Genomic DNA, 23,720 nt, shown 5'->3' on the forward strand with positions numbered 1-23,720 from the left:
ATAATGATAAGACTTCCTTAAAATGATTTTAACATTTTATTGCTGTCTATATGTAATGCAAATAATGGCTTCTGGTGATAATAAAGCATTCCGATATTACAGACCAGGGCTACACACTTGTAAACCTGCTTTACATAAACCATACAATAATATTTAGCTTAATACAGAAATTCAGAGCTAGAAGGCAAATCCTAATAGACTGTATTTAAGACATCTCTCTCATTATTAAGTTTGACATTTCTCAGAGGGAACTAGCAAAATCTTAACCAATGATTAGGGAAAGAATACAACCATAAATAGTAGTAAGGGCCTGAGAAAAATATTTCTTAAAAAAAAAATCACACACAAACACTGTTATGTACATTATAATCAAGCCTAAGCACAATTTTTACATTGTGTTTAGTAATATCCTAAGAATGTGAATTACAAAGTTTACCAAAATTGGTGAAACAAACTTAGTAATTTACAAGGAAAACAACTTTACATTTTAGTGTTAGATTTTCTTTTTCAATTACCTAGTAGAGAAAGCAGGTCAAGGGCTCACAGGCAAATGTTAACACATTTTTTTATTTTTCACAGTTATTGTAATCAAATATTAAATAATTTAATTCATAAGTGTTACTTATATGCACAAATTACACTTGTAACAGCATGACTTTTACTTGAAAAATAAAGGATGAAATATTTACTTATTTACACACTGCCCATAACACTGATGGACTTCTTTCTAATGCTTTGTTTTCTAAAAAGTTTTGTTGTTTATTTTGAACAAAAGTACATTTGAAGAGACTGAACCAAAAACAGTGCCACCAAAGAGGGACCTCTCCTAGCAGTTCAACTAATAAGACTTAGGACTCAACTTCATCCTAAAAGATGAAAAGCCTTTAAAAAAAATAATAAAACTGAATCTAGCTATGTTTAAATATAAATCGTACTGCCATAATGAGTATCCTTAAAAAATGAAAAACAGTAAAAAGCACAAAATTTAACTTTTACAACACTGCATAATAAAGGTGATGTAAACTTTCTGAACATTTCCTTAGACACATTCTTTCTCAACTAACTTTTCAAGGCCTTATCATGAAGAGCCTTGATAACATTTTATTGTCAAGATAAATGCACTTATTTTGGGAAAGCTATTAAAGTAACTAATTCTCCACTGCTTAAATGACTTCTCTTAAGGTAAATGTAGTTTTCTACTTAGATCTCTATTTTTTTTTTTTTTATGTAAAGCCAACAACCCTGGTTCTATGTGTAACTTACTACATTTTACCCTATAATCGTTCCCACTAAGGATGCAATATTATTTTAAAAAGAAACTAATTTAAATGTGTTGAAAATAGAAGGACCAATTTAGAGCTGTGACCTAGGAAATAATATATATCTAGGTTCAACCCTGGAAATGGGTCTTTCATAAGTGAAGATTAACTACAACATAACTGACTTTCACAGTTTTATTATTATTCTTCAGTTTAATACTAATCTGACAGTCATACCTAGTTAGATAACATGTCATATGACTCACTTGAGTTTTATACAAAAGGGCTTAGAGAAAGTTTTAATAAAACATTATAAAATATTAATTTTCTGCAGCTTATAGTTCTTAGCATTAAAGGTGTTCTGTTATAATAAACATAGAAGTAATCCTACTACCCAAAGATACAGTCTGGATTCTTTCATTAAATCACTGCTGCTTTGTTACTAAATACTGCCAAATCCAGTGAAAAGGTAAGATAAAAGAGAAGCTATGTTTCACTGCTTCACACAGAGGTTCCATTAGGCACTCAGTTGGCTATTCCTTTTTCACTGAAAGAATAAATCTTCACCTTACCCTTTCTCTCACTACTTCTTTCCCAGTATATGGTTCTGATATAATGTGAAAAAAATAACAAATTTATGTTTTTAAAAAAATGTATATTCACTAAGTCCCTATTTAATGCAATTTTAATCTGCTCAAATATTTAAATTTTACTACAGAGTAACTTTTTAAAAAGCAATATTGTACTGAATTCCCCAACCAAAGTCCTTTTAAGTATACATCCTAAATTAACTTTGAGATGCAGAATTTCTTATATTATGTGCAAAGTAACTCTTAACCACAAAACTTTGAAGAACTGCTGCATTTAAAATCAAGCAACATCCAATACTCCAGCAGCCACAAGATGCCTTGAGAGCCAATCTAACCCTTCATATAGTCCCATACCACTTCGAGCATCACAGCCCTGAATATACCAGCTACGGCCACAGCACAATTTATGCAGACTGAGAAGTTCAGTGATTTCTTCTACTGACAGAGCTCCAGCAACATCCTGAAAGATATATACATAACAAATTTTTTATAATCCACTCATCAAAATTATTTATATAGAATTCTGTTGGTACCATTCTAACAAAAGCCTAAAGTTAAAACCTAAATTCACCTTTCAGTAACTATTCTGTAATTAATAGAAAAGTAGGGTTGTGATTAAGACCATTTATAATATAGTCTGTAAGAATAACATCACAGTGAAATCAATAAAGGCAATGCAGCCTGAATGAAAGATACTGCCTGAGTCATAAGGCATTGACTTAAAAAGGTTAACACATCTGTATCACAAAAATGGCTCATACATAGAATTTATAAAATGAAGTTACTAAATTCCCACTCCAAGTACCCCCGAACACCCCTACTTCCTAGAAGCAACCACCAGTTACGATTTTTTATATATTTGTCCAGATAATTTCCATGCACATTCATGCAAATAAACATCCTTTAGTTTTTTAAAATTTTTTACTGAATACATCTTGAAGATAATTATCTTTCCATTATCTGGACAAGTAGACCTTCAGCATTATTTTTAACATCCGAATTACATTCCTGGGTGTAGGTGCTACATTAATTTTCTTAACCAGTCCTATTCTTTTTTTTTTTCTTTTTAAGATTTTATTTATTATTCCTGAGAGACACAGAGAGAGACAGAGAGGCAGAGACACAGGCAGAGGGAGAAGCAGGCTCCATGCAGGGACCCGATGTGGGACTCGATCCCAGGTCTCCAGGATCACACCCTGAGCTGAAGGCAGCGCTAAACCGCTGTGCCACCCGGGCTGCCCAACCAGTCCTATTCTTAATATTTAGACTGAACTCCTATTTATGTGCTATTACAAATACATACATATACATATGTAACATTTTTACCCACGTTCATTTGCACCATTATCTGTAGGATAACTTTAGGATATTTGTAGAATACTTTCCTAGAGGTAAAATTGCAGGGTACAGGTATATGCATCTAAAATTTTGATAGGTATGGTACTGCCCAACTGCCCTCCAAGAAAATGTCTCTAATAACCACACCAACAGTATATGTGAGTCTGAAGATTATGAACATTTTTATCTTTAACGATGAAAAGTGGGATTCACTTTGCCTTATTTACGTGTCTTTTTCAATAAGTAAGGCAAAGTGTATCTGCTCTTAGTAGTTCGCCTTTTATTTTTTATGAGGAAAACTTCGCCATCCTACCCTTCCTTTTTATGACATGTTAGCTCCTCTACTGCACTTGTCATCCTCCTAGAAGCATAGGCTCAGATCTAGGAATCTGCAGCTTCCCCGTGTCTTTTACCCTCCCCATTCAGACACAGAATTCTAACAAATCTACGTTCATAAACTCTTTCCAATCTGCTTCCACCCTTCTATTCCTTTAATTGAGGATCTTGCTAACTCTCTCACTTGAATTACTGCAGCGATTTACTGTGTATGCCTGTCTCTAGTCCCTTCCCCCTAATTCTGTATTCTACCCCCAGACTATGGTCGTAAAATGCAGTCCAAAAACCTTTTGATGGTTTTCCTGTCACAGAATAAAACCTAAATTTCTCAGTCTGGACCTTATTTGTTATTCTAGATTTTCGTCATCCTCTATTTGCCCTTTACATATAGATTTGCTGATGCTCCCTATTTATGCTTTTATTTTCTCTGCCTATGGCGTTCTTTCCTTCACATATGAACTATCCATAATTTCAACTCAAATCCCACTTTTTATAAATCTTTTACAAGATGCCACCTTTAGAACTAATTTCCCATAACATGTTAATATTACTGAAGTGACTTGCCAGTTTTCTATGTATTAGAATCTCATACACAGTCACTTACACGTTCACATACATATATAGGAGTTTCTGGTAAGCATCAATTTCTTTCTTTCCCATATACTCCAAGGTACCAAGTATAGCACTTTGCATATATATTTTATTTATAAAATACTCAACAGAAATTTCATAAGTATCTACTGAATCACCTGTTTTGAAATCTTTCCAGTTACCTTGTAACGTAGAATAAACAAAACTACCAAATTCAGAAATACGTGTTACCTGTTTGTTAGCAAAAATCAGGAGCAAAGCATCTCGAAGTTCTTTTTCCGTTAACAACTTTGCAAGTTCACTATGTGCTTCACTAACTCTGTCTCTATGACTGCTATCAACAACAAATACAACGGCTAGGGGAAAAAAAAAAAACTAAATTAGTCATCTGTTAACTCTCAGTAAATGGACCAAATATTTTAATGCTCTCCTTACTGTATTATGCTTAGTCTAGTATCTACTATGTTTTTCACAGAAAGGCTGCCTACAAGAGGGCCTAGCAGTACTTAACAGTATGACCTCATGTAGTTCACCTAACTTTTCGACCTTCTTCATTTTCCCATCTATAACAGGATTTAAAACATTTCCTCCACCAAACCAAAGTGCTGTGTATATGGGCATTTTTCTCCTAATTAATGGGGATATACCTCTCATGATTTCCCAAATAATGCTTTTTATTCTAATCATCCGATGCTCATTGTAACAAATGCACTTCTTAATCCCCACCATTATCTCCTCTACGGTACCTATCAGTTTAAGAGCATCTTTCTCGTTCTTCTTTTTTTCCTCTTTGCCTATTTGTTTCTTAAAGTCCACATGAGTGGAACCATATAGTATTTGTCTTTCTCTGACTTATTTCACTTATTATATTCTCTAGCTCCATCCAAGTCATTGCAAATGGCAAGATTTCATTCTTTTTTATGGCTAAGTGATATTCCATTGTATATGTATACCACCAATTCTTTACCCATTCATCAATCAATGGACACTTGAGCTCTCCATAACTTGGCTATTGTTGATAATGATACTATCAACATCAGAGTGCATATATCCCTTTGAATTAGTGTTTCTATATTCTTTGGGTAAATACCTAGTAGTCCAATTGCTGGTTCATACAGTAGTTCTAAATTTAACTTTTTGAGGAAACTCCGTACTGTTTTCCAGAGTGGCTGCACCAGTTTGCATTCCCACCAGCAGTGCAAGAGGGTTCCTTCTTCTGCTCTAATCTTTATTATTTTCTTCTGTCTACTGGTTAGGCTATGTTTGTTCTTTTTCTAGCTCTTTTAAGGTGTAGGCTAGGTTGTTTGAATTTTTCATGCTTCTTGAGGTAGGCTGTATTGCTATAAAATTCCCCCTTAAAACAGCTTTTTCTGCGTCCCAAAGGTTTTGAACCATGTGCTTTCATTTTCACTTATTTCCATGTACTTTTTGATTTCTTCTTTGATTTTTCAGGTTGACCCCGTAATTATTATTATTATTATTATTTTTAAGATTTACTTATTTATTCAGAGAGAGAGAGAGAAAGGCAGAGACACAGGCAGAGGGAGAAGCAGGCTCCATGCAGGAAGCCTGATATGGGACTCGATCCCAGGTCTCCAGGATCACACCCCAGGCTGCAGGAGGCGCCAAACCGCTGCACCACCAGGGCTGCCCGACCCCTTAATTATTTAATAACATGTTATTTAGCCACCACATATTTGTGGTCTCTCCGTATTTTTTCTTGTGGATGACTTCTAGTTTCATAGCATTGTGGTCAGAAAAGATGCATTGAGGGGCTCCTGGGTAGCACAGCTGCTTAGGCGTCTGACTCTTGATTTTTCATTCAGGTCATGATCTCAGGATCATGGGGTTGAGCCCCACGTAGGGCTCCATAGGGAGTCTCTTTGAGATTCATTCTTTCCTTCTCCCTCTCTGTGCCCCTCTGCCTTTCACACTCTCTAAGGACATAAATATTTTTTAAAAAAGGTAAAGAGAAGATACATTGATCTTTTTGAAATTTTTTTAAAGATTTATTTATTTATTCATGAGAGACAGAGAGAGAGAGGAGAGAGACAGAGAGAGGCAGAGACACAGGCAGAGGGAGAAGCAGGCTCCATGCACGGAGCTCAATGTGGGACTTGATCCCGGGACTCCAGGATCACACCCTGGGCCGAAGGCAGGTGCAAAACCGCTGAACCACCCAGGGATCCCCCGATCTTTCTGAATTTGTTAAGGCTTCTTTCATGGCCTATGATGCTACTTGTTCTTTGATTACTACTTCCTTTTCCAAAAAATAGTCTAAATAAATCACCACCTTTATCTCTGCAAAGTATCTCTTTTGGTGCCTAGCACAGCACTTTCCACATATACTATACTCAAAACACATAGCAGAAATTTCACAAGTACCTCCTGAATTGATTCTCTTTTGGAATCTTTCCAGGTACCTTATGATAGCTAAACATTCTGACTTTTCAATCATTCCTCATGTTCAAAATCCCATTTTTTCCCTTATTAATCAATGGCTTATACTAAATTCAATATCAAAAATCCCAAGTTTTGGGATCCCTGGGTGACGCAGCGGTTTGGCGCCTGCCTTTGGCCCAGGGCGCGATCCTGGAGACCCGGGATCGAATCCCACGTCGGGCTCCTGGTGCATGGAGCCTGCTTCTCCCTCTGCCTGTGTCTCTGCCTCTCTCTCTCTCTTTCTGTGACTATCATAAAAAAAAAAAAAAATCCCAAGTTTTTCTTTTAGGTGGAAAGTATGAATATATATAAAACAGGTGGCATGAACATTAGTTTTTTGTTTGGTATAAGCAAAAGCATAGAATGAGGCCCAAATATTAATAAATGTTAGGTGAAATATGTGATAAAACACAGTTTGGCCAAAAGTAAACCACCGCAGGTTCTTCTGCAGAAAACAAATAACTGTGAATGGAAATGAAGGAATGGAGCTTTTGAGAGATTGTAATGAGGAAAATGTTTAACTGAATTGAAGAGAGCAGCAGAAACACACCAAGAATTCTACTCTATATCACAGTATAGGCAGTGATCACACTCTTATGAATACTACTAGCGTACTTTAATTGTTAAGAGCAGCAGGCGGTATGTACTCTTAACTGCCTAGGTATAAAAGGTAAGTAGGTTTTAAGCTATAATTATGACTTTTTTCATGAAATAAACCTAAGTACAGATCCCACTCTTTCCACCTTAACTTTTTTTAATAAAATAAGCTTCACTAGTTAATTCCTTTCCTAGGAAAACTGGCATCCTAAAATTCTGAAAAATTAAGATACCATTTTGACTCTTACCTTGAGTATTGAGGTAATAATGTTTCCACAATGGTCTTAATTTGTGTTTTCCACCTACATCCCAAATAGTGAACTTTAGATTTTTATACTCTACAGTTTCCACATTAAAACCTGTTTTCAAAAAAAAGTTACTTTAATACTGAACTTATATTTATAATGAGTAACACACCAAACATAGGCGACCCACTATTTATAATTGTGATAATACAAATTATCTTCTTACAGCAATATCTACTGCAGCCCAACCAACTCCAGTCTTAATAAACACATATGGGGAATATATACCTTTAACAGCTGTTAGCCCTCTATACCTCCACCAGGATCTTTAGATCCTGAAACTCAAATACCTAACAGCTCTGCACTACTACCACTCCTTTCCCCTAACCCTCACCACCCTTTAATCCTTCCAACTATCCCACAAATACTGTTACTTCTTAATATCCTACCATCTACATTTCAATACCACAGCCACTGAATCTTGCATTGTTTTTCTCAGACATGCTAATGTCTTAGAGCCAGTAAAGAGCCCACCACAATGCCATACTGGCATAAAGTAAGACCCCCAAGAACTCAGCTGTAAGCTACAGTTTGTCTATAAAGCATCCATTAAAGTAAAAAGCAGTACTCATACTTACCAATTGTTGGAATAGGCTGCATGAATTCATCCTGTTTTAACTTAAACAAAATAGTAGTTTTTCCAGCACCATCTAATCCTAACGTAACAACTCGAATTTCCATTTTTGGTCCAATGTGAACTCTATTGTCCTGTAATTTTTAAAAATTTAAATCCTCTTATTTTGATATGGAGTTAAAAAGTATTAGCATTTATACTTTTATTTATAATACCCTTGTCAATTATTTCATCTCCTATTCATTCTTCTGATTACACGAACAAATAACAACCTGTATTATTATAATTTTGTTGCATGAATCTATCCTGAGAAAACTGAAATAACAAACATTTAAAAAATTATATAAGCCTTGGTAACCGGTATATAATGTACAAAGGTGTAATCTGTGACATCAATCACATAAAGTATGGGGAATGGAGCTATAAAAGAAGGTTTATATGAAAAAGAAGTTAAATTGTTATCACTTTCAAATAGAATGTTAAAATGAGATTGTTCTCTGTAATAACAATAGTAAACACATAAAATCCACAGAATATACACAAAAGGAAATGAGAGGTGAATCAAATGATGACACTATAAAAAATCACTAACACACAGAAGAAGGCAGTAAGAGAAAAGGAAGGACAAAGAAGCTATAAGATATACAAAAAACAATGAACAGAATGATAATATAAGTCTTTACCTATTAATAATTACTTGAAATATAAATGGATTTAACTCCCAAAGGAAAAGACACAGTTTGACTAAATGGATTGAAAAAACAACCAAGATCTAACAATATGCTGTCTGTCTATAAGTGACTTACTTCATATTTAAGGACACAAGAAGGCTGAAAGTGAAGGAAAAGAAAAAGATACTCCATGTAAATCATACTCAAAAGAGAGCACGGGTGGTTATCCTATTATTAAACAAAATAGACTTTAAATAAGAAACTGTCGGGCAGCCCGGCGGTGGCTCAGCAGTTCAGTGCCACCTTCAGCCCAGGGTGTGATCCTGGAGAACCAGAATCAAGTCCTGGGTTGGGCTCCCCGCATGGAGCCTGCTTCTCCCTCTGCCTGTGTCTCTGCCTCTCTCTCTCTCTCTCTCTCTCTGTCTCTCATGAATAAATAAATAAAAATTTTAAAATAAATACGAAATTGTCACAGGAGACAAAAGATCGTTATAAAAAGGTGATTATATAACGATAAAAGGATAGATTTGTAAAGTATATAATTATAAATACTTGGATTTTAAATATATGGATAAAAGTTCCAAAATGAGACCCAGAACTATAAAACCCTTAGAAGAAAACACAGTGCAAATCTTCATGACAGTGGATTTGGCTTTGATTTTTTTTGGTTATGACACCAAAAACATAGTCGACAAAAGCAAAAGTAGACAGATGGGACCATATCAATCTTAAACTTTTATGAATCAAAGGATACAATCAACAAAATGAAAAAGCAACCTACCAAATGGAACAAAGTATTTGCAAATTATATATCTAAGAATGGATTCTTATCCAAAATATATAAGAACTCCTACAACTCAACAACAACAAAAAATCAAGTTACTCAATTAAAAACAGGCAAAGGACTTATACAAAATGTCTCCCAAAAAGATATAAACTGGCCATTAAGCATATGAAAAGATGCTCAACTTCATTAATCATCAGAGAGAAATGCAAATCAAACCCACAATGAAATACCAACCTCACACCCATCAGGATGGCTACTATCTAAAACAAAACAAAATTAACATGTGTTGATGAAAATGTCGAGAAATTGCAATCCTTGTACACTGTGGGTGGGAATTACAATTTGGTACAACTATGGAAAACAACATAATTTTTTCCTCAAAAAATTAAAAATAGAACTACCATATCCAGTAATCTCACTTCCAGATATATATGCAAAAGAAATGAAGACAAGGTCTCAGAGAAATATGTGTACACCCATGTCCACAGCCACACTATTCATAACAGCCAAGATGTGGAAGCAACCCAATGTCCATCAATGAATGAATGCATAAACAAAATATGGTATATACAAACAATGCAATATTATTTAGCCTTAAAACAAAGAGAATTGTGTCCCATGCCACGACATGGGTGAACTCTGAGGCCATGCTAATTGAGATCAGCCAGTCACAAAAAGACAAATGCTCTTTGGCTCCACTTATATGAGGTATTTAGAGTACTCAAATACAAAGAAACAGAAAGGTCATGATCTCAGGGTTCTGAGCCATGCATCGGGCTCCCCCCATGCTGAGCATGGAGACTGTGAGATTTTCTCTCTTCCTGTGCCACTCTCCACCATCTCCACCCTCTCCACTTGCTCTCTCTTTCAAAAAAAAAAAAGGTTAAGATGGTAATTTTTATGTTTTTTATCTCTCTCTCACACACACACACACACACACAAATGTGGTATTATCTGCACAATAAAGTATCTTGAAGCTATAAAAAATGTCACTGAATACTGCTATGGAATAATCTCTAGGATGTACACTTCTGTGAAAAGAACAAGGAAAAGAAATATGTAATGTTTTCTACCTTTTTTTTTAAAGATTTATTTATTTATTCATGAGAGACACAGAGAGAGAGAGTGAGAGAGAGGCAGAGACACAGGCAGAGGGAGAGGCAGGCTCCATGTGGGGAGCCCAATGCGGGACTCGATCTCGGGACTCCAGGATCACACCCTGGGCCAAAGGCAGACACTCAACTGCTGAGCCACCCAGGCATCCCTGTCTTCTACCTTTAATGTGATGAGCATACATACAAATATATAAATGTATTTCTATTTCTAACTGATGAAAAAAACTAAGAAAAAATTCTTGATGATTTTCCACAGAAAGAGAAAGACAAGTGGATAGAACTAGACTTCTCTAAATGAACCCTGCTTTATAGATTTGACTACGGACCATAAAAGTGTTTCACATTATTATAAAATAAGACTTAGTTCCAAAAAATAGACCCTAAAAAGGGAAAGTAAAACGAAACAAATGAACCTTTTAAATTAGGAGCAATTCACTTTTTTTTTTTTTTTTTTTTTTTAGATTTTATTTATTTGAAAGAGAGAACAAGAGAGAGTAAAAGTAAGCACAAACAGTGGGGAGAGACAGGAGGAGAGGGAGAAGCAGACTCCCCAACAACAGGCTCCATCCCAGGACCCTGGGATCATGACCTGAGCTGAAGGCAGATGCTTAACCAACTGAGCCACCCAGGCACTCGAGGCTATCCATTTTAAAGGAGACTAAAATATACCAACCAAACAGCAAGCATAAGCCTTATTTGGTTGGATTCTGTTTCCAGAAACAAAAACTTTTTTTAGCCATCTAGGAAATCTAAGTAACGATCATGTTAACATTAGAGATTCATTATTAAATTTTCTAGGTTTTTAACAATATTTTGGTTATGTTTTTTAAAACAGTCCTTACCTTTCACAAACACACACAAAAATATTTCATAGATGAAATGATACGTTGACATTTATTCCAAAATAACCTGAGAGACTTCAGGAAGAAAGGGGAATGGGGAAAATGACAGATGAAATAAAAAGTTTTTAATTGTTAAAGTGGGTGATGGTACATGGAGATTCATTATACCACTTTCTATTATGCACTGATGAAAGTTTTTTTTTTTTTTTTTAAACTATGAATTTCTTAGTTGTCTCTCCAAGCTGATTATCATGGAACATAAAACAATTATGACTTATTAGAAATGATACCTAAAAATGAAGTAAAGTGATTACCTTTGTAAAAGTGACAGGGATACTAGCATCCAACTGAATGTGATCTGCAACCTCTGTAAACTGCTGCTGCTGTTTTTGCAATGTTTCCAGTAACCTTGTAATTTCTTGTTTTGCCAAAACAACTCTACAATCATCCTAGAAAAGAGAATAGTTTTCTTGTAAACTTTTACACAGATAAGGAAAAAAGACCACCAAAAATCAAGAATAATTCATTTAACAGTATTCAAAGTTAGCTAAAATGTAAATTTGACTAGGATAATAATTGGGCATTAACAGATAATTTAAGAGAATTCTTTCAAGAGAAGAATGGATAAATTGTGGTGTATTCAGAAAGGCAACACTATAACACAATGAGAATGAGCCACAGTTATACCTGATATGAATTTCACAAACATAATGTCAAGTAAAAGAAGAAATGACATGAAGACTTCATACATGAAGATTCCTTTATTAATTACCAAAAGAGACAAAAATAAGGTATGCATTAGAAGTCAAGGTATAGTTTATCCTCAGGTAGTTACTAGAAGGGAGTCTGAGGGGTTTCTAGGGGTGCTGCTAGTGTTCTGTTACTTAATCTGGGTGCTGGTTACATGGTAATGTCCAGTCTGAAAATTCAGCAAGCTGAACACGTATGCACACACTTCTGTATGTATGTTCTACTTTTTAAAGTGATCTCACATATCACTTGGCTTTAAAAAAAACTGACTAAAGGTGAAATTGAAAAGTCTCCCTTCCCCTCTAGATCCCCAGGCTCTCTTCAAAGTCAAGCACTTTCTAGTTTCTCAAATATTCCAGAGATAATTCTACACACGTACCAATATATTCTTCGTAAGACAGAGATCTCCCAATAATATGTAAGTGCCACGAGAGCAATGGTGTTTACAGTTTTTGCTCACTGTTGCATACTTACATTAGCTGATTATGAATTAATAAACTTTGCTTATTATTTGCATGTTGCCCCAGTTGCTCAGAACAAAAACCCTGCAATTCTTGCCTTCTACTCTCTCATGCCCTACAAACAAATGAATCCCACTGAATGTCCAGAATCTGGACACTTTTCACTCCCACAAGCTAAGCCACTATTCTTTCTCATGTGGAATTCTACAGAAGTCTCCAAACTCCTCCTTTCTTTTAACTCCTTCCTTCCATCCTGACCCTCCTTCAATCTTTTTTTATACATCAAAGTCATTCTTGTCAAAATTTCACAATGACTTCTCCATTTCAATCAATAAAAGCTAAAGTCCGTCCTTCCAGTGACTCAGAAAGCCTTCCTTACAGATAATTCCCTATTACTTCCAATTTCAGCTTCCATTACCCTTTTCTTCACTTACTCTATTCCAGCCACAGTGGTCTCTTTTTGCTGTTCCTCAAATACACCAGGCATGGTGTCCTAGGGTTTCTATTCTAATCCTTTCCTCAGCTAGATTATTCTTCCCCACATTAGGGCTTGAACAAATTCCTTCACCTTCTTCCTTTTCAAAGCTTTGCTCAAATTTCATCTTCTCTCTTTTTTTTTTAAGATTATTTATTTATTTATTAGAGACACAGAGAGAGGCAGAGACATAAGCAGAGGGAGAAGCAGGCTCCATGTAGGGTGCCTGATGCATGACTCGATCTCAGGACCCCGGGATCATGCCCTGAGCCAAAGGCAGATGCTCAACCACTGAGCCTCCCAGGCGTCCCTAAATCTCACCTTCTCTGAATGATGCTTACACTATCTAAGAACGCAGTCTGCTGGACCCTCATTTTTTTGTACCTAGTTCCTACCACTTTTAACATGTTATATAATCTACTTATTTAGATATGATTACAGTTTACAATTTATCTTTGTCATGCTAGAATGCTAATTCCACAAGATTATAGCTTTTTTTGTTGTTTTCTTTACCAATACAGCACATATATTTAGAATGTACCTGGCACATGGTAGGCACTCAAAACATATTTGCTAAATGAACAGACAAATCGTCACCACTTAGCATCATACCTTGGACTTAGATGATGCATCATTTTTTTGGAGGGGAAGGATAATTAAGCTTTGTTCTCAAAACTGGTAATAAACATGTACATGGTCTAGCCAGGCGTCTGTTCAATTATCTCTGTAGCAGGAACTTTGAAGAATACTGGTTAGAGTTAGAGTTCTATGACCATTAATCAAAACAAAAGTTGGGGCACCTGCCTGGCTCAGCTGGAAGAACATATGACTCATGATCTCAGGGTTGTGAGTTAGAGCCCCATGATGGGTCACAATGGGTATAGAGATTACTTAAATAAATAAAACTTAAAAAAAATTTTAAGTCAATATGAAGAATGACTGTAAGACCCTAATTTCATTTGCATTAACACAGTGAGATAATATCGTATCATTAACAATTACCAGTCACTCTGATGAAATGCTTCAGAAACTCTAAAAAACTTCTAAATAAAAAAAAAAAAAAAAAAAAAACTTCTAAATATATCAGTAACTACGAGCATACTTTGCAACATAATAAATATAAAAATACTTTGAAGTATTCGAGTAAATGAGATCAAGATAATCCATTTCTGATTTTGCTGTGTAGCTGATTACTCATTATGAACTGAACAACTGTTTATTAAGCTTTTTCTATCCAGATATAAAGATAAATAAGATGCATCTAGTCAACATCTAGAAGGATAAACAATGCATATTATATCATTCAAGTCCAAATCAGGAAAAAAAAACTATACCAGTTACATGAACTCAAAGAATTTAATATGAAGAACCATTAACTAGGTGTAGTTATTGACTAGGTAACTGAAAGGGTAAAAAGAACTCTGAGGTATCATGGAGGAAGCAACTGTAGGATAGATTATTAAAACTTAGAAACTTACAGGAAAGCCCCTATGAAATCTAAACTCAGGTCTCTAAGGAAAGTGGTCTCCTCATGTGAGCAGTGAAATTCACAGGAACCCAAAGCAAATGGGAACCCCAAGGAAACCACCTCTACCCTCCAGCCTTCCTCTCCAATTTCCTGTTAGTGGAACCTAAACCAACAAGAAGCCAGCTGGCAAAGCAGATATGTGGTTTGTAGAGCTCCAGTCCCAAAACCACGGAGCAAAGAAGAATAGGACTGAAGCTCAAAGACAACTTAATAAATGGCATATACATCAATTATTACAATTCAGTGTGATAAGGGCTAAACAATAGATCAAGACTGTTGTGATTACAGGCTGGCCACATTCACATAAGTCTAATTAGGTATTTAAGAGAAAAGGCTCTGTAATAAGTTTAGCTCTACAGTGATTTGCAATCAACACAATTACTAGTAATATGTCAATAAAGATGAGATACACTACAGCTTATTGGAAATTCCTAGGTAATAAATACCTTTACATTACCCACTCATAAGAGCAGATCCAAACAGAAATGAGTAAGACTGACATTTTTACTAAGATAATCTTAAACCTAATTTAAACCTAATTTATTTTAAAAGTATATCATTTGAAAATTGGGAAAAACAACCTTCTTATGCTACCTCAACCATCAAAAAGCATAGAATAGGATGCCTGGGTGGCTCAGTCTGTTAAAACGTCTGCCTTCAGCTTAGGTCACGATCTTGGGGCCTGGGATTGAACCCCACACTTTGGGCTCGCTGCTCAGTGGGGAGTCTGTTTCTCTCTCCCTCTGCCCCACATTAATGCATGTAGTAACATATAATAATAATATGGAAATAGCTATTAACAAAATGAACTAGTGGTAATTATATGCTTAACCTTTTAAATCCTCCTTCTTAAAGTATGTTCTAACTATGTTTAATCTACCTACCTGTTGCAAAGTCTTTTCACAATGGAGACAGGCTGTTGAAACCTGCGACAATAAAATAGTCATATCTTCTTGTTGCTGCCTGAGCCAAATCAGTTTTTCTCGAACATGAGCATCAACAACACTTAAAGCCATTTCTTCTTGACGACACAAAGTTTCATGTAGATCAGAAAAATAAGCTCGGACACATGACCGGGCATTCTCTGCAGTACCTGGTACCTAAGGAAATTAAAATTAATTTAAAGCATCTTTAACTGTAACAAAGATTTTTTTTTATGTGAACTAATGAAAATTTACTGTGTATATCCTTAAAAAATTCCAAAATTGCCATCGGCACACTTGATCTTTCTCCTTAACCGCAGCCTTTGGGTATCCAACTGTTTAAGCAACATCTCAAGCAAAATGGAATACCTAATCTCCAATCTCCCACAGCTAAACCTAGTTTCCTCCATCTCAGTAACTGGCAATGCCCTCCAAATTGTTCAAAATAAAAACACTGGAGTCACCCTTAATACTTCTTTCATATTCCATGCCTAGCCCCCCAGAAAATTCTGCTGACTTCAAAATATAACCAAGATCTGACCAAGCCTCACCACCTCCACCTCTCCAACCTGATCTATGACAGTATCATCTTTCACTTATTACAATAGTCTTCCAATTGGTCTCACTAGATCTACTCCTGCTCTCTACAGTGTATTTATACTCCACCCAGCAGCCAGATTCGATCCTTCTAAAATGTTAAGTCAGAAACATAATTATTCTTTTGCCTATAATTCTTGAATGGTTTCCTATTCCACTCAGAGTAAATGCCAAAATTCTTTATGTGGGGTGTTCAAGGACAGACACCCTGAGAAAGCAACGTCTGAGCAAAGACCTGAGGAAGGTAAGAAAGAAAACCACATTAGTTTTTTTTTTTTAAAGATTTTATTTATTTATTCATGAGAGACACACACACACAGAGACAGGCAGAGACACAGGCAGAGGGAGGTCTCCAGGATCACGCCCTAGGCTGTAGGAGGCGCTGAACCGCTGAGCCACCAGGGCTGCCCCCACATTAGTATCTTGAAGAGCATTCCTGACAGAAAGAAGAGCAAGTACCCAAGAAGACCCTTTCTGATCTCAACTCCTGTTGCACTCTCCTCTGTCACTCTACTCTAGTTGCATTTAGCCTCCCCACAGTTGTTTTGTTTTTATCAAACTATAGCTGACATACAATGTTATATTAGTTCCAGATGTACAACCTATTGATCCGACAATTCTACACATTACTCAGTGCTCACCACAATTAAGTATAGTCACCACCTGTCATCATACAAAATTATTACAATTTGACTGACTATATTCTTCCCTATGCTATGCTTTTATTTGTGATTTATTTATTTTATAACTGGAAGTCTGTACCTCTTAATCCTTAAAAATATGGAACACTTCGTAAATTTCTTAATGATCCTCACACTGGCACCATGTTAATGACCTTTGCTGTATCATTCCAATTTCAGTATATGTGCTGCTGAAGTGAGCACTCCACACTGTTTCTTAAGTGCAGCAGGTACTTCAGGGCCTTTGCACTTGCTCTTCCCTTTGCCTGGAATGCTTTTCCCCCAAATATTAGCATGGTTCCCTTTCTCTTCTGCTTTACCTCTTTGCTCAATGTCCCTTTTTCAGGAAGTCTATCCACGAACACCCCATATAAAAGCACACTCTCCCTTTTTCTTGTTTTTCTCCAAAGCATCTAACCTATTTTGACCCCTTTCCCGTATTAGAATGTAAACTGAAAAGGCAGAGCTTTCTGACTTACATAGCAGTGTCTCCTTAGCTAGAACAGTGCTAAAAGAGTGTTTAAAACTTTTGTGTTCAGGAAATGTTGATTGAATGAATGAATAAAATATTTCCATTCTAGCACAAAGTGTTCAATAGAGCCTTCTGTGAGGATGGATACATTCTGTGTCTGCGTGGTCTAATATGGTAGCCACTAGCTATACTTACTTGAATATACTTGAAATGCAACCTGTGAAACTAAAAACCAAACTTTGTATTTTATCTGATCTTTAATTTAAACTTAAATAGCCATATGTGGGTAATGACTACTATATTTGACAAAGCAGTACTAGAATTATCCCCCAATGATTTAGCTTTAAATTTGTTTGATTACCAAAGAAAAACATTGCATTTTGTATGTCCCTGAATATTCCCATCTGAAAATATTCCTTTCTCCTGCACAACTCAATTTTAAAAAGCCAGTCTGTAACTATCTCTTTAGTTCCTTCCTTCTCTTTACAGCTAAATTTCTTAAAAGTTAAACACACTCACTTCCCAACACCCACTTACTCTTCAATTCACTGGAGGGTATCATCCCCATTATTTCACAGATCTAAGAAATTCAATACCTTAATTAAATTATTACCTTGGCCCTATTACCCCTCTCCAAATTCTTCCTCCTCCCCCACTAGTGCATGAAATCACCATCCACTCACTTGGGCAAGATAAAAATCTAGGCAACATGCCAGACCCTTCAAGTTACTTATACAATCAATATTATCAATCACTAAGACCTACCCATTCCACTACTTTAAAATCTCATGCCCATCTACTTCTCTCCATTCTCACTACTGTAGTATTAAAGGCCATAAACATTTCTCAATCAGATAATTTCAGCAGCTTCCTGTTAATAGGTCTCCCTGCTTCCAATTCATTTTCCACATTGAAGAGCTACCTTTCTTAATACAAATCTGATTATTTTATTCCTATGCTAATTTTTCAACTACTCATCACTACCCTTGTTATAAAGTCTAAACTCTTTAACGTGGCTAACAAGATCCTGCATGATTTGGCCCTTCACTCTCAACATTTTTTCTCGCCAGGCCCCATCCAATACTCAAAGTTCCAAGTGGACTGAACAGAGTTCAATACTACGTCCAATTCTCACTTCCAGGCATTTAACATACTCTTTCCTCAGTGGGACAACTCACTCCCACCCTACTTTTCTCACTGACTACATATTCTTCAAGTCTCAGTTTGGTACCCTGTATTCTAGGAAGCCTTCCCTGACTCAGCAAATTAATGTTCTTCTTATGCCAAGGCATCCTATACTTCAGCCACAAAAAAAAGTTGCCACACTTGAAACTGTCTTTTTTCTACAACAGACTATAATAAATTCCATGAAGACTTAGACTTTTTAAAAAACTTATTTTCAGTGACTAGTGCAGTACTAGCACAATGTAATTGCTCAATAAGAAAATAAAAGGTTAGAGGTAAAAAGGGTAAAAATATAAAGAAAGAAGAAAAAAAGTCCTTACATGTTCTGTGTGAGCCATTCCAATTCCATCTTCTACTATTTGTTCTCCTCCTTCAATGTGCTGAACGATTCCAACTAATTTTCTGGAATAATCTGAAATTTCCTCAGTGAAGGTCCGTATGCAATGAGCCATATCTAAAATTGATGCTCGGATCTGATTAGCTTCTGGTTCCAATACTGAATGCTAAAGTGCAACAAAATTATAGAAAAGAACTCACAGTAATGACTAATGACATAAAATGCTATTTAAATCACTCCAATGATAAAAAAAAAAAAAAGAGAGATAGAGAAGCATCAACCACAAGTGGCTTTTATAACACATATATAAAAAGCACAAGATAACAAATACTAATTTACCTTCACCCCAAAACTATTTATCCTTCAAAGAAATAATTTAGAATTTGGGAATCCATTTATTGTTAAATAATAGTCCAAGATGGGGCACCTGCATGGCTCAGTTGGTTAAGCATCCAACTCTAGATTTCAGCTCAGGTTTGTGAGATCTCAGGTTTGTGAGTTCCAGCCCCATATCCTTGCCCCCATCAGGCTCCATACTGGGCATGAAACCCACTTAAGATTGCGGGTAGCAGAGTGGGTTAAGCCTCTGACTCTTGGTTGCATCGCAGGTTGTGATCTCAGAGTCATGGATGGAGCGCCACATCTGGCTCTGTGCTCAGCAGTCTGCTAAAGTTTCTCTCCCCCTCTTCCTCAGTCCCTCCCCCCACCATGTTCCCTTTCTTTCTCTAAAATAAATAAATCTTAAAAAAGATATTCTCTCTCCCTACCCATCCACCCTCTCCCTCTCCTTCCCTCCCTCCCTTAAAAAAAAAAAGAATCCAAGAGACTCACTTTATAATTTTACCATAAACATCAGTTCATCAACAGACATAAATATTATCAACACAATCCAGTACATTATAAAAACATGCACACATAGAAATTTTGTTTCCTTCTGGAAAGCTATTTTTTAGTGAACAAAAAATCATAAAGCCTCTCTGAAATTTTTGTTATGACATTCAGAAATTAAATCTTTCATTTCTTTTCATGCTACCAAACTCAATTCATTCATCACTGAACTCTTCTTCAATCCCTACTTGGCATAAAGAACCAGATCAATGGAAACAAATGGCAGGCTGGTAAACTAGATAGAGTCATCCAGTCTAATTATATTCATACCTTGTGACCTTGGTGTTTTCCATATTCTTTGCAGACACAGCACATAAGTGGGCTAGTTTGACAGCCTTCTTCCAAGCAAACAAACTCAATGGCATGTACCTGATGCTGAGAGCACATGGTTTTCTCATGAGGTTTATCAGCTAGAGGTACTCGTCTGTGTTTTGCTAATGTCTTTGTAGAATGAGTAACTTGAGAACACTCTGAGCACAAATGAGTTGCACATACAGTGCAATATACAGACGCAACGTGAGCTTCATCTTCATCGCAACGAATGATGCTCTAATAAACAAAAAATTAATGTCTTCAAACTGAACCTCAATCACTGGAACATGACAAATTTTAAAATATAAAAGCCCATAATCTTTTTTGACTGACCAAGCTTTATATATGAAATATTGGTAATTAAGTAAAAAGGTCATTTACAATTCATCTAAGAAAGTATTCATTTCTATAGGAAAGTGATAAGCTATTTCCAAAATTGATTATCAATATATGCTATGAATTTGAGGCCAAAATAAAACTGTTCTCAGAGATACACAGTGTAAAGATATCTTCCATGGAGTCCTTTAATTTTATATAAAAGATATTGAACAATAAAGGCTGGAAATCTTTTTAGGACTAAAAAAAACTGATAACAAATATATCCCCACTGCTTTATTTTTTTTTTAAGATTTTATTTTTAAGTAATGTCTACACCCAAAGTGGGGCTCAAACTTAAAACCCTGAGGTCAAGAGTTCCATGCTCTACTGAGATAGCCAGGTACCCCTGACACTGCTTTAAATACTACTTAACACAGAGATATATAGAAAAAAAGAGAAATCCAAATGTTATTTTGAGAAGATGTGTAGACAAGAATCAGCTACAAAGTTTTTAAAAATATAGATGCCCAGACTCTAACCTAGGGAATACCTATTCCAATAGGCTTAGAAGCCTGAGCTGTTTTTTTGTTTTTTGTTTTTTGTTTTTTTTTTAACTCCACAGGCGAGCTCACTGCACAATCCTGGCTGAAAAAGCACTGAGTTAATCAAATAAAAAATAAATAAAATCTATGTTGTATATAAGCTTTTAAATATTATTTCTAATTTTCATGAATTACTAAAAAGCATTCAAATTGAAAAACTTTACATGTTAGATAATCAAGAATGTTTTGAAACTTATGCTTAATAAAGGACCATAACTGGAAAGGGAGAAACTTGGAATAAATTGTTCCAGAAATAAAAATTAGAAAATATATCAATGGTGTCATTTAGTATCACATTAAATTAAGAAATGAAAAAAAAATAAAATAATTTTAAAAATAAATAAATTTTAAAAAGTAAATTAAGAAATGAACTCAAAGGTAAACATTTTTTACTTGCAATTTTGAGAAACACATACACATAAAACTAAAAATTCATGTCTTCTGTTTTCCAGACATGAAAAATAATTTACAAGGTCAATATTAGACAATATTCTAATGTCTTTTGAAAGATAAAGATATAGCACATGAAAGAACTACAAAAATTTTAGAAAACAGTGCTCCCCACAACTCTGTGGTCAACTAATCTTCAACAAAGCAGGAGAGAATAGCCAATGGAAAAAACACAGTCCCTTCAACGAATGGTGTTGGGAAAACTGGACAGCCACATACAGAAGAATGAAACTGGACCGTTTTCTTACACCATCCACAAAATTAAATTCAAAATGGATTAAATACCTAAATGTGAGACAGGAATCTATCAAAATCCTAGAAGAGAATGGAAGCAACCTCTGGGATCTCAACCACAGCAAATTCTTACTAGACACATCTGCAGGGGCAAGGGAAACAAAAGCAAAAATGAACCTTTGGGACTTCATCAAGATAAAAAGAGCTTCTACAAAGCAAAGGAACCAGTCAACAAAACTAAAAGGCAACCTACAGAATAGGAGAAGGTATTTGCAAATGACACATAGATAAAGGGCTAGTATCCAAAATCTATAAAGAACTTACCAAAATCAATACCCCCAAAATAAAAAAATCCAGTTAAGAAGTGGTGGAAGACAGGAACAGACATTTCTCAAAAGAAGATATATATATATAAAGAGTAAACAGTCACATGAAAAACTGTTCAACATCACTCAGCATCAGAGAAATACAGATCAAAGCCATAATGAAATGCCACCTCACATCAGTTAGAATGGCTAAAAGTAACAACTCAGAAAATAACAGATGTTGGGGAGGATGCAGGGAAAGGAAAACCCTTTGCTTTGAGGGTAGGAATGCAAACCAAAGCAGCCACTCTGGAAAACAGTATGAAGCTTCCTCGAAAAGTTAAAAAAAAAAACAGAACTACTCTACAACTCAGCAATTACACTACTAGGTATTTATCCAAAGGATACAAAAATAGTGATTCAAAGGGGCACATGCACCCCAATGTTTGTAGCAGCACTATCCACAATAGCCAAAATATACAAAGAGTCCAAAAGTCCATTAACAGATGAACAAATATGTATATATAGATACAATGGAATATTAGCCATAAAAAGAATGAAATCTGCAAAATTGTGGATGGAACCAGAGGGTATTATGCTAAGCAAAATAAATCAGTCACACAAAGACCAATGATTTCACTCGTGTGTGGAATCTAACAAACAGAAAAAGATGAACATAGGGGAAGGGAAGGAAAAAGACATTAAAATAAAAACAGAGACGAAGGCAAACCATAAGAGATGCTTAACTACAGGAACAACCTGAGGGTTGCTGGAGGGAAGGTGGATTAGGGAATGGGGTAAGTGGGTGATAAACATTAAGGAGGGCAATGATATACGAGCACTGGGTGTTACACGCAACTGATGAATCACTAAATTTAACCCTGAAACTAATACTATACTACATGTTAACTAACTTGAATTTAAATAAACTCTTTAAAGAAAAAAAAAAGTGTTCCAGTCTGAAATTCACTTCAGTGAATCACTTTACATAAAGAAATCATGACCTAGGGATCCCTGGGTGGCGCAGTGGTTTGGCGCTTGCCTTTGGCTCAGGGCGCGATCCTGGAGACCCGGGATCAGATCCCACGTCGGGCTCCCGGTGCATGGAGCCTGCTTCTCCCTCTGCCTGTGTCTCTGCCTCTCTCTCTGTCTCTCTGACTATCATAAATGAATAAAAATTAAAAAAAAAAAAAAAAAAAGAAATCATGACCTAATAAAAAAGAGGTAGAAATCAATGACTCTTTTTCCTTGATACTGAACCTATGGTTTTAAAGTTGATCACCAAAATCACTAACTGTTATTTACTACAACTATTATATCTAGTACAATATATGAGCTATGGCGACAATCCTTCAAGCATTAAAAATGTATTTTAAGGGGCGCCTGGCTGGCTCACTCTAGAGCACGCAACTCTTGATCTCAGGGTCATGAGTTCAAGCCCCACATTGGGCATGGAGCATACTAAATTTAAAAAATAAAAATAAATAAAAATAAAAATGAATTTTAACCTGTGTTAATGAGCTTCATTCTAATATTTACTGGACGATCAGCCTGTTGGATAAAGAGAGTATACTTACACACAATTTAAACTTTTCATGAAGATATTTAATAGTAATAATTCCCTCAGGAGCTACTGCTATTTTTAAAGCATTTGGCCTCTACATTAAATGGCCTTTTTCAAGGAGTTCCTCTTTCTTTGTGCTGTACTATTTACTGTTGATTCACTTTTGCATCCTTGGTTTAATGTAGCTTACAC

General features: G+C 35.6%; 1 protein-coding gene and 1 non-coding gene across 3 annotated transcripts in view; both read right to left on the reverse strand.

Annotated features, from left to right (window-relative positions):
* Window positions 1-23: 23 nt before the first annotated feature.
* The window catches only part of TRIM23 (tripartite motif containing 23), a 31,416-nt gene continuing 7,719 nt past the window's right edge, over window positions 24-23,720 (reverse strand). Inside the window, exons 4-11 of one of the 2 annotated variants that reach the window (XM_041766790.1) lie at window positions 20,014-20,118; window positions 18,839-19,021; window positions 15,546-15,761; window positions 11,762-11,896; window positions 8,037-8,166; window positions 7,402-7,512; window positions 4,346-4,470; window positions 24-2,309 (exon numbers count right to left, since the gene is read on the reverse strand). In XM_041766790.1, coding sequence (XP_041622724.1) covers window positions 2,130-2,309; window positions 4,346-4,470; window positions 7,402-7,512; window positions 8,037-8,166; window positions 11,762-11,896; window positions 15,546-15,761; window positions 18,839-19,021; window positions 20,014-20,118 — 1,185 coding nt within the window. In that variant the 3' untranslated portion in view covers window positions 24-2,129. Of the gene's footprint in view, window positions 2,310-4,345; window positions 4,471-7,401; window positions 7,513-8,036; window positions 8,167-11,761; window positions 11,897-15,545; window positions 15,762-18,838; window positions 19,022-20,013; window positions 20,293-23,720 lie in introns of both variants that reach the window. The other variant, XM_041766789.1, reaches the window with a different exon arrangement.
* Window positions 16,956-17,065, reverse strand: LOC121498339. Its single transcript, XR_005989724.1, has one exon. It is a non-coding gene; the product is annotated as a U6 spliceosomal RNA (small nuclear RNA).

Source organism: Vulpes lagopus, chromosome 8 (genome assembly GCF_018345385.1).
Source record: "Vulpes lagopus strain Blue_001 chromosome 8, ASM1834538v1, whole genome shotgun sequence".
NCBI classification, from domain to species: domain Eukaryota; kingdom Metazoa; phylum Chordata; class Mammalia; order Carnivora; family Canidae; genus Vulpes; species Vulpes lagopus.